The 12,399-nt window shown below is 44.8% G+C and overlaps 1 protein-coding gene across 1 annotated transcript in view; it reads right to left on the minus strand.

Annotated features, from left to right (window-relative positions):
* The window catches only part of LOC143302332 (uncharacterized), a 74,399-nt gene that overhangs the window by 10,280 nt on the left and 51,720 nt on the right, over positions 1-12,399 (minus strand). Inside the window, exons 27-30 of the mRNA XM_076616948.1 lie at positions 7,361-7,475; positions 5,659-6,608; positions 2,725-3,507; positions 111-751 (exon numbers count right to left, since the gene is read on the minus strand). Coding sequence (XP_076473063.1) covers positions 111-751; positions 2,725-3,507; positions 5,659-6,608; positions 7,361-7,475 — 2,489 coding nt within the window. The remainder of the gene's footprint in view (positions 1-110; positions 752-2,724; positions 3,508-5,658; positions 6,609-7,360; positions 7,476-12,399) is intronic.

The following is a 12,399-nucleotide window of genomic DNA, read 5'->3' on the forward strand; positions in this document are numbered from 1 at the left end:
GTTACTCCAAAGTTTTACCTCGTCAAGTATTATCGTTACTCCAAAGTTCAACCTCATCATTACTCAAAAGTTTTACCTCATTAAGTATTAAAGCTACTCCAAAGTGTTACCTCAGCGATGTTATCCAGCACATCAGAAGGCCGTCTCTTCTTGGTGTCACCGCACAGGCGAAGGGATCGGCGCTTGGCTCCTCGCACTCGCCGGGCCACTGCCTCCCCCTCCCCCTCTGCTGTTTCGCTCACATTCCCAGTTTCAGACTTCGTAGTGGAGGAGGCATTTCTGTCGCCTTTGTTGTCGGTACCAGACAGTCCTGCTGCTGACATCTGCCGGTGTGGGGTGTTGGCACTGGTCTGATCAGGAACATTCCTGCTGCCAATGGTCTCATCAGGAATGTTCCCGTTGGCGCTCGTCTCGTCAGGAACACCCCTGTTGGCACTGGTCTGATCAGGAACGTTCCTGTCGGCACCTTTCCTGGAGGCTTTTCGGAAAAGGCATTTCTTTGTCAAGGCTTTGTACCCCCTGGCTGAAGTGGATGTCCCCGACACTGACACTTCACCGTCCGCTTGGGCCAACGTTTTACCTCCGCTGGCGGCATCGTTCGCCTCACTGAGGGTGGGTTCTGTCACAGAAGGAAGCACAAGGGAAGAGGTGCTCCCATCGCCAACCTTTGTCGCAGAACGCCCTGACGTCCGGTTCTGCGCCGTTGTTGTGCATCCACGGCCAGCAAGAAGGGAACGCATTTTCTGCACATCTGAACACAGCAGAACACAATGCGGTACAATACAACACATCTTAAAAAAACAAAAACACACACAAACAATCTGATAATGTAGTACTATTCGATGCATTTTCTTTCTTTTTTTTAGGGTCCATGAATTTGGGATATTTTATTGTCTACACTTCAATGATGAGTTCAGTTCAGTTACTCAAGGAGGCGTCACAGCGTTTGGACAAATCCATACACTCTGCACCACATCTGCAAAGCGAACAATGATGATGAATCATGATGGGAGTGATGAAGATGCTCCCATGGAGGCCCGTTTAGGATGCGATGCTTCTTCTTCTTCTTCTGCGTTCACTCGTATGCACACGAGTGGGCTTTTACGTGTATGACCGTTTTTACCCCTGCCATGTAGGCAGCCATACTCCGTTTTCAGGGGTGTGCATGCTGGGTATGTTCTTGGTTCCATAACCCACCGAACGCTGACATGGATTACAGGATCTTTAATGTGCGTATTTGATCTTCTGCTTGCATATACACACAAAGGGGGTTCAGGCACTAGCAGGTCTGCACATATGTTGACCTGAGAGATCGTAAAAATCTCCACCCTTTACCCACCAGGCGCCATCACCGTGATTCGAACGCGGGACCCTCAGATTGACAGTCCAACGCTGTAACCACTCGGCTATTGCGCTCGTCAGATGCGATGCATATTTATCAACCAGTTGGAAACCACATGCATGTACATTCACATGCTCGTTACTAACAGTAACAACACAGTCTCTCAACCCAAAATGAAATGCACAAAGGAACATGGCAAAAGGCTTACTGTAAGTTGATGAAAAGGTTGAAAGCATTTGGCTGAATACAAACACAAAACTTTGTAAACACAGCAGTTTGATTCAGTATGCAATAAGAGAGACCTGTTCTATTAATAACATGTAAACTAATATACACTGAACACACCAAATTACAAATTATAAACTCTTACACAACAGGTGCAACACTGTAACTAATACACTTAAATCCACCTGACCTAAACACATCCATTTTTATAAATTCTTAAAATCTGCAATTGCAAGTGCAACCCTTATAAAAATGAGGTTTTTGAATTAACATCCTCATATCCACTAAAAAAACAAATCAAAAAAACAATGCACTATTTTCATTTAGTCACAAGAAGAACAAAAACAAGTCTTTTAATTAACACATGCACAATCACCCCTTCCCAGAAACAGAGGGCCCAGAGTGTCCGCAAATCGATTGCGATCGCGCCTTAATTTTAGCCCAATCTCCCAATCGAACCATATAATTATGTGATCTGGTTGAAGACAAAATTTGACAAAAAACAAGAACGCCAGAGAATCGACAGACAGACAGAAAATACGAAAAAAAACTTAGCCGTATGAAAAGCACAGGAACAGGAGTCATAATGGCTGCCGGGAAAAGAGGGCACTAGCCAGCGGGACAAAGGGGAGGATACCTACTTCAGGGAGGTTATCAGCCGTAGTGCTTTTGTTTTCTCCGCATAGGCGGATAGTAGTTTGCACAGAACAGGAATGTCAGACCCCTGCCGGAGTCTGCACTAGTTGGGTCACGGTTAAGTATGTGTAATTAAACAAGTCTTTTAATGAACACATGCACAATCACCCCTTCCCATCCCACACAATCACCCCTTCCTGTCCCACACAAACAACCCTTCCCATCCCATACAACCACCCCTTCCCATCCCACACAATCACCCCTTCCCATCCCACACAAACACCCCTTCCCATCCCACACAATCACCCCTTCCCATCCCACACAAACAACCCAGACCCTTCTTTCTTTCAACCATACACTCTGACATCATTTACCCTCTCTCATGTAAACACGTATGCACATCTAGTGATCTACATACACGCATGTGAACGTACACACACACTCAATGACACAGCCCCACACACTGAATAAGGGTAATGAAGTCACAGACATGACACCTTCAGGAATGGAAGCATTCTCACCTGGTGTCAGTGATCCGGAGTCAGTTTTGTCACGGACCGTTTGACTTGACGCAGGAGATGCCGACTTTAGTGAACCTCCGATAGAGATCATCTGCCTTGCCGCAGGAGACGTTGAACCACTTAACAAAGAAGAACGACCAGAAGTCTGTGAACTGAAATGTCCAACAACTTGAGCAGGGGAATTCCCTCGGTTTCCATTTCCCTTTAGCGCAGCTGTAATCAAGGACTGATTTACACACGACTCATTCAGGTTGATCTTCTTCAAAACAGTCATTGCTTTGGCTGTTGAAGAACGACCAGAAGTCTGTGAACTGAAATGTCCAACAACTCGAGCAGGGGAATTCCCTCGGTTTCCATTTCCCTTTAGCGCAGCTGTAATCAAGGACTGATTTACAGACGACTCATTCAGGTTGATCTTCTTCAAAACAGTCATTGCTTCGGCTGCTGAAGTCCGGTCACTGCTCTTTTGCAGCACTTTGCCTCTCACAGATCCAGAGGAGGCACTACTGCCTGTACCCTCGTTCACTGTGGGCAGGGGAGGCAACTGTGGATGAAGCTGGGACTCTGGGACCTGGACTTGTGACGTGTTTTGTGTAGAGGAGAAGACGACGTGCTCGATCCCCGCTGGCACAGTCACCACTTCCTGACCGACCCTGGAGGCCAAGACAGGGGGAAGAGGCATATTTCCCGGGGACTGGGTCGAACTCAGTGTAATCGACATTGGCACGAAAGATGGATCCTTCACCAGCACTAGTGTGACCTTCTTCAGAGGGACCACTTTGCCTGGGCAGACACAGCAAGTCAACAGGTCAATACCATGGATTATCATCATCCTTGTTAAGATAAGATAAGATAAGATAAGATAAGAATAACTTTATTATCTCCAACGGGAGAAATTTGGTCAGGTGCATTATCACAACATAGACAAGTAAACAACATGGGGACCATAACTGTAAAAGTTAACAACAGCTTTTACGAATATTACGAAGATACAAATGTAAAAAATATCACATACAGACAAGTACACAACATGGGGACCATAACTGTAAAAGTCAACAACAGCTTTTACGAATATTACAAAGATACAAATGTAAAAAATATCACATACACCGTTTCATACATACATCCACACACTGCAGGTAATAACTAGTATAATAACTAGTTGCTTGTAGCCCTGCTGGTCGCACAGGACCATATTATTATCATCATCCTTGTTGCTTGTAGCCCTGCTGGTCGCACAGGACCATATCAACTCGTTCTAACCCACAGCTACATGCCTGCTACAACTCTGCTGGACCAGCACAGCATGGACCATAAGAGTAAGGAAAAAACAAAAAGGGTGCTTCACAATAACGGCAAAAATCGATAAAGAATTGTTCAATCTGTTGAACAAAGCTTAATTTTCATGCTTCCTGAATCCATAAACAGTTCAATTTAGAATGCCAATTATATCTAGCAAGAATAAACGAAATTAGAATGGTGTGTTGGTACGAGAATACTTGTACCTGGTCTACAGGGGAAGTAATCATGGAACGAATCAACTCGTACCTGTAGCAGAGTGAGTTGACATGGATGCGATACTGCATGACAATCACAGGTCTGTATCCCACTGACTAACATAAGATTATTTCAGCATGACCACTGATTAATGTAACCCAACTCCAGAGTCCCTACGGATGTGACCAAACAAAATTCTGTGCTTTTCCCCAGACCAGTCTGAAAATGTGTTTGCTACACCGTTGACAAATAAAAAAGTGGTCAGCATGTCTTAAGTGTCTGTGCGTGTACCTCGACTTCCTGTCTCCATGTTCAAGACTTGGTTTGATCATGATGTACCAATCTTTTTAGCAATGTCATGCACTTATTCACTACTGCTACTGCTACTAATAATAGAGACTGATGCTTACAACTCCCATGCAGTGAGCATGTGACATTTACAATAAAAAGTTATAGATAATAATGATAATAATAATAATAATAACTTGATTTATAAAGTGCCTTTTCGTGTAAAACATGCTCCATTGCACTGTAGAATGCAAAAACCAATGTTTAAAATGTGCATTTAAACACAAAACACTAATGCCTATAGATACATAAACAAACAAGTATCAAGTACACCATGCACGATCAAGCATGTGCATACAAACACATCCACAAATGCATACATGACCAGCAAACTCCACTGAATTCCCAGTACACTATACACAAACAAGCGCATGCAGACACAAACACTCACATACACACATGACCAGCAAACTCCACTAATTCCCAGACAGTACACCATACACAAACAAGTGCATGTACACACAACTGCACACACTCACACAACCAGCAAACTCCACAGAATTCTCAGAACACCGTACACAAACAAGCGCATGCACACACAAACACTCACACGGCCAGCAAACTCCTCTAAATTCCCAGTACACCACACACAAACAAGTGCATGCAGACACAAACACTCACACCCACAACCAGAAAACTCCACTGAATTCCTAGTACTCCATACACAAACAAGCACATGCACACACACACACACAACCACAAGCTCCACTGACTCCCTAGTACACCATTTAAGCAAACAAGCACATGTACACACAAACACTCACATCCACACACACTCATATGACCAGCAAACTCCACTAAATTCCTAGTACACCATACACAAACAAGTGCATGCAGGCAAAAACATTCACATCCAAAAACACTCATACGACCAGCAAACTACATAGAATTCCCAGTGCACCATACACAAAACCAGCGCGTGCACCATACACAAAACCAGCGCGTGCACACACAAACACACCCGCACACGCTCATACAACCAACAAACTCCATAGAATTCCCAGTACACCATACACACACCAGTGTGTGCACACACAAACACTCACATCCGCACACACGACCAGCAAACTCCACTGAAATCCCCCATACCTGAAGGCAGGCACATCAACGTGTCAGCATCAGACAGCTCAGCTGGGGCCTGGGACTGTGTGAGTGGCACCCCCTTTCCGGCAGCACTGACAGGGTGGTCTGTGGTGGGCACAGTGCCCGGGGCACCGGCAGCTCCGGGCACAGTCTGAGGATGGAGAGTGGCTGCCCCTGCAGGGACCGCTTTACCGCTCAGCAGAGATACTATTTTGGGCGTGGCCTTGGCAGCCTGGCCAGGGTGAACCACTCTCCTTTTGCCCCCCCTCTGTCCGCGTGATACTGCCGTACCAGTCCGTACCTGCGATACAGTTGTTCCTGTCCGTACCTGTGACACTGTCACACCTGCCTGTACCTGTGATACTATCGCACCTGTGCACGGCACTGACAGTGAACAGGTCTGGGAGGCCGAAGGCGCCGGGCTCTGAACCTGCCCAGACAGTTCCACTGCCCCATCATCGGTACGAACGTTCTGGAGAGACTGCGACTTCGCTGCTTTCACCACGCCACCACGCTGACACGATGATGACGGCTGCACTGCGGACCTGGCTGATTCTTTCCGCCGCGCAACAACTTCAGCGCGACTGGTTGATGCTGCTGACACACCTGCAACAGGCGCACGTTTCTCAGTGTCAGCGCTGGATGGCCACGCACTCCTGTCTCCTTTGTTCTGAACGACGTTGCTCCCTGTCACCGAGTCAAGCTGCGGAAGAGGCGGAGGAAGCTGGACGTGTGATGTGCTGGGGGTGGGTGAGAAGAGGCTGGGAGAGGTTGAAGAATCAGCGGTGTTGCTGACGTCGTGCAGAGGAGTGCGGCTGTCCAGGGGAGGGGTAGTTGTGGTGGATAGAGTGGGTGGGAGAGGCGTCATGGGTGCTGGTGGTTGTGGTTGTGGTGGTGGAAGGGCTGTCTGGGAGGATGGGGTCTGAGGCGTGGGTGGCAGCTGAGAGTCGTTGAGGCTGCAAGCACAGTGATGATGGTTGTTACGGTGAGTCTGTGTGTGTGTGTGTGTGTGTGTGTGTGATATGAGTATTTTGTGTGCGTGTGCATGTGCATGTGCTTGTGCGCATGTGTGTGTGTGTTTGTGTGTGTGTGTGTGTGTGTGATATGAGTATTTTGTGTGCATGTGTGTGTGTACTCATAAAATGCATCAAATTCAACTTACTCCTTCATCCATTATGATGTACAAATACATTCTTATCAATACACACAGTCAAAGGCATGAAATCAAACAAATAGACATACTAAAAAACAAAAACAAAAAACAACACTCACTCCTAAACACTCACACACACACTCATATGCACACACATCCAAGCCAGAAAATCTTGAAAAAGGAAAATCATAATAAAACACTGATAGATCTTTTTCATGATGCATGCGCGCGCGCACACACACACACACACACACACACACAAAACAAAAGCAAAAAAAACCACACATATTTACACACACTCTCACACATCCTTGTGCACACACACACACACACACTTATACACCTACACACATACACACCCACACACACATACATACATACACACAAACACACACTCACCCCCCCCCCCTTACCCCACTTACACACACACACAAAACAAAAAAAAACAACACATATGTACACACACTCTCACACATACACCCACACACACACTCACACACACACACACACACACACACACACACACACACACACACTGGCTGATTCACCCTATACCTGTCCTCTTGTTGCTGTGCCTCCAACCTGCTGCGGGTGAAGTCAGACAGGGACGTCAGCATGTCGGAACAGCTCTGGTGAACGTGCAGCTTCTGCCTCACCCACTTGGACAGACCTGGCACAGTCATCATTCACTACCTGTCACTGTTTACCTGTCACACCTGTCATTATTTACCCGACACACCTGTAAAAGTCATCGTTTACCTGATACAGTTTGCCTGTCAGGACATCCCCTACCTATCCGAACTGTGACCATCATCATTCACCTGTCGCTATCATTATTTACCTGTCACTATCATTTCATCATTTACCTGTCACCATCATCCTTTACCTGTCACAGTCACCCTTTACCTGTCATAGTCATCCTTTACCTATCCCACCTGTCACCATCATCATTTACCTGTCACAGTCATCCTTTACCTGTCATAGTCATCCTTTAACTATCCCACCTGTCACCATCATCATTTTTCTGTCACAGTCATCCTTTAACTATCCCACCTGTCACCATCATCATTTCCCTGCCAGAGTCATCTTTTACCTGTCATAGTCATCCTTTAACTATCCCACCTGTCACCATCATCCTTTACCTGTCATAATCATCCTTTACCTGTCATAGTCATCCTTTAACTATCCCACCTGTCACCATCATCCTTTACCTGTCATAGTCATCCTTTACCTATCCCACCTGTCACCATCATCCTTTACCTGTCATAGTCATCCTTTACCTATCCCACCTGTCACCATCATCCTTTACCTGTCATAATCATCCTTTACCTGTCACAGTCATCCTTTACCTATCCCACCTGTCACCATCATCATTTTTCTGTCACAGTCATCCTTTAACTATCCCACCTGTCACCATCATCATTTTCCTGTCACAGTCACCCTTTAACTGTCATAGTCATCCTTTACCTATCCCACCTGTCACCATCATCCTTTACCGATCCCACCTGTCACCAGCATCATTTACCTGTCACAGTCATCCTTTACCTGTCATAGTCATCCTTTACCTATCCCACCTGTCACCATCATCATTTTCCTGTCAGTCATCCTTTACCTGTCATAGTCATCCTTTAACTATCCCACCTGTCACCATCATCATTTACCTGTCACAGTCATCCTTTACCTATCATAGTCATCCTTTACCAATCCCACCTGTAACCATCATCCTTTGCCTGTCATAGTCATCCTTTACCTGTCACAGTTATCCTTTACCTATCCCACCTGTCACCATCATCATTTACCTGTCAGTCATCCTTTACCAATCCCACCTGTAACCATCATCCTTTGCCTGTCATAGTCATCCTTTACCTATCACAGTCATCCTTTACCTATCCCACCTGTCACCATCATCCTTTACCTATCCCACCTGTCACCATCATCATTTACCTATCCCACCTGTCACCATCATCCTTTACCTATCCCACCTGTCACCATCATCATTTACCTGTCACAGTCATCCTTTACCTGTCATAGTCATCCTTTACCTATCCCACCTGTCACCATCATCATTTTCCTGTCACAGTCACCCTTTACCTGTCATAGTCATCCTTTACCTATCCCACCTGTCACACGGCAGTTTATGCCTTGCACTTTAGTTCCAAGTAGGCGGCATTTACTTATCTGAAGACGAAAAACTGAAGTAACGAAACATCTTCAAGCTCTGGTAACTCCAGACCCAAGGAATAACCCACAGCCGCAGAACAGAAAAACGACTTGCACAGAGTAAAGCCATGCATAGCGCGCTGTAGAATGGGACCAGCTAGATAATACGCTGCCTGCCACTGACCTTGCCGCAGGCCACCTGCTGAGAAGGGGCTTGAGAAGGGAAGGAGAGAGGGAATAGTCAGCTACAGTACTGTTAGGTGTGGCATCCCGGCCATGTGTTAGTTCTCACACTCACACAACGGTGCCAGTGTGATGTGTCTGCGAATATTTGCATTCACATGAGGGAATCTCTCTCTCTCTCTCTCTCTGTATATATATATATATATATATATATATTTACACACACACACACACACACACACACACACACTCACACACACACACACACACACACACAAGCAAAACACAACAATACATATATACACATGTATACATATACATAATTATATACACATACATTTATATACATACCAGTACATTATATATCAGTATCAGAATAAGTGCATGATCCTCATAAGACAAATTAACTTTGGTGAAGTATGTGATACATCATAGAGATAAAAAACACGACAGCAAACCAAACCCAATCATACATCCCCTTCCCACTGTTTAACACACACACACACACACACACACACACACGCGCGCGCGCGCGCATGCACGCACGCACGCACGCGCGCGCACGCACACACACCTTTTATAATTATATCACCCCACGCCCCTCCCGACACACATGACTATATTCCTGTTCATTGTGCAAGCTGAAATTCGCCACTTTGTTTTTCTTTTCTTTTTTTTTTTTTAAAGGGAGGGAGAGGTGATTGTAATTTTTTTTTTTTAACAGGTTCCAAAAAGTGACATGCTGAAATATGGAAAACATGAGTGAAAATGAATGACAAAGCACTAATGCACATTTGTACAAAACAAAAACGAACAAAAATAGTTAGAGAGAAGGAGCGCGCGTGCGCGCGCGCACACACACACACACACACACACACACACACACACACACACAGATGGAGGGCCCGGAGGGAGGGAGAGAGAAAGAGACAGACAGACAGAGAGAGAGAAGAATGTAATATTCACACATTAACACACACAAAAATACATTTGAGGCGCTTGTAGCATGCTTTGTATGCGGAATGCTTGTAACATGCATTTGGAATTATTATTATTATAGCATTTACTTTATAAAGAAATAATGTTGTGCGTGTATCATGCCATAGACATGAAGTGCTTGTAACATGCATATATTTACACACACACACACACACACGAATAGGAGGCATATGCACATGAAATGACAATAGACCACACACACACACACACACACACACACACACACACACATGCATGCATGCATTATTGTACTCACCAAATGGAGCCATTTTATGATGTTGATTATGTAGTTACTCCACTCACATATCACAATGTTAAAAAAACTCACTGACTACTGGCTCTCTGATAGTCTCAGCACCATACATGTTCCTAACAACTACTTCAGCACATCAGGTATAGATTCTGAACTCACTACTGCTCAAAATATAAATGTTTCATCCACCCAGCGCCTGTATTTCTTGTGATCTATAACCTGTGTTTAAAGCTTTGTTTTAATCTGCTTTAATTCCACCTTCCTCCTGTTACAACCCAACACCCGTCTACACATTATTTCCAAATGTTATATATGGAAATGTGTTATACTGTAACTTACAATAATAAAAAGCTTAATTTTGGAATATTTTTTATATCTGCAAGCATATCATACCATATACAAAAAGTTCATAAGGATGCGTATCTTCAGATTAAACAAACTGTTTATTTGCACTTCACCACCACCACCACCACCTCCAACACGCACGCACGCACGCGTGCACACACACACACACACACACACACACACACGTGCGCGCTCACACACATGATGTAAAAAAAGCAATTGTTGCTTATTCAATTTACCATCAATAAATAAAATCTTGACTTTACACGCGCACACACACACACACACACACACACACACACACACACACACTCACACACACACACACTCACACAAACACAAATTTTTGGTATGTGGATGAATACAACAGAATATAATACATTTTTATGACATATCTATTCATTTGAAAGATGTACATGAGGGAAAGGACAAATTAAAACATGTAAACAGTATGTGCGTGTGCGGTAGTGGGCGCGCGCGCGCGCGTGTGTGTGTGCTCTGTGTGTGTGTGTGTGTGTGTGTGCTGTGTGTGCTGTGTGTGTGTGTGTGTGTGTGTGTGTGTGTGTGTGTGTGCGTGCGTGCTCTTTGCGTGTGTGTGTGTGTGGTGTGTGTGTGTGTGTGTGTGTGTGTGTGTGTGTGTGTGTGTGTGTGTGTGCGTGCGTGTGTGTGTGTTTCTGAAGAGGTACAAAATATACAAGTTTACATAGTATTATTTTGATTTTACAATACAGTCATGTCTTATACACTTTGGGTGTGTGAAGATAGGCCTTTTACAGTTGTTTGAAAACTCTGCAGAACTCAGTGCACAACTTTGTGAGGAAAAATCAGTCCTTGTAACAGAGGTGACACTAGGGTCAGATGCTCAGTAAGGAGGAATGTGAGCTGCTGCTGTTTGTTCTTCAGTCCCTTGATCCTCTTCAACAAGAAGTTGATTGTGGCATGTGTCTCCTCTCCTCCTTGTTCTCCCAGAAGTGCCAGACCTGTCCCCCATCTTCTGATCCAGGGGACACAGTGATGTTCCAGTAGGTGTTGTTTAGGAATTATTTGTATCTGGGGGAACCTCACTCTGAAAAATGACATATACCATCTGATGGATGTTTCAATACCTTCAATGTCATCTTCAGTCACTGGTCTTTGGTGTGAGATTCGCCTATGTACATCAGAATAGTGTGCATTTAACTCAATGAACTTGGCACAGACTATCCTGGCGCTGACAGCTAGTTGCAGTGTGTTGTTGTCAGTGACTTCCTCTGTCTTGTCCACAACACTCTGACAGATATTTGTGTACACTGGTTCTTTAAGATACTTGTTGCAGTGGTTTCCATTGAAGGCCCTGGAATGGTAAGCTTGTGGGATTATCCTGTTTTCCCTCAGTACAGTGTCCAGATTTGTAGTGATTGGCCCTGAACGGAATGGCAATGGATTCATTGAAGATTCCATTTCATCGACTTCTTCTTGTGTTTCCTGTACCTTTTTTCGAAGGCCACGGTTATTCTGAAATCTTGCTTTGGCTTTGAGAAGTCTCAAATATTTCTTTCTCTTTTCAAGTGATCTGATTTGCTCTACATGCTGCCAAAATTTTGCAGTGAAGGTGTTACAGCTTATGTCCTCCCTACGAGCCAAAGCTCTTGCTAACTGCTGATCAAGTGCATGG

Source organism: Babylonia areolata, chromosome 29 (genome assembly GCF_041734735.1).
Source record: "Babylonia areolata isolate BAREFJ2019XMU chromosome 29, ASM4173473v1, whole genome shotgun sequence".
Lineage (NCBI taxonomy): Eukaryota > Metazoa > Mollusca > Gastropoda > Neogastropoda > Buccinidae > Babylonia > Babylonia areolata.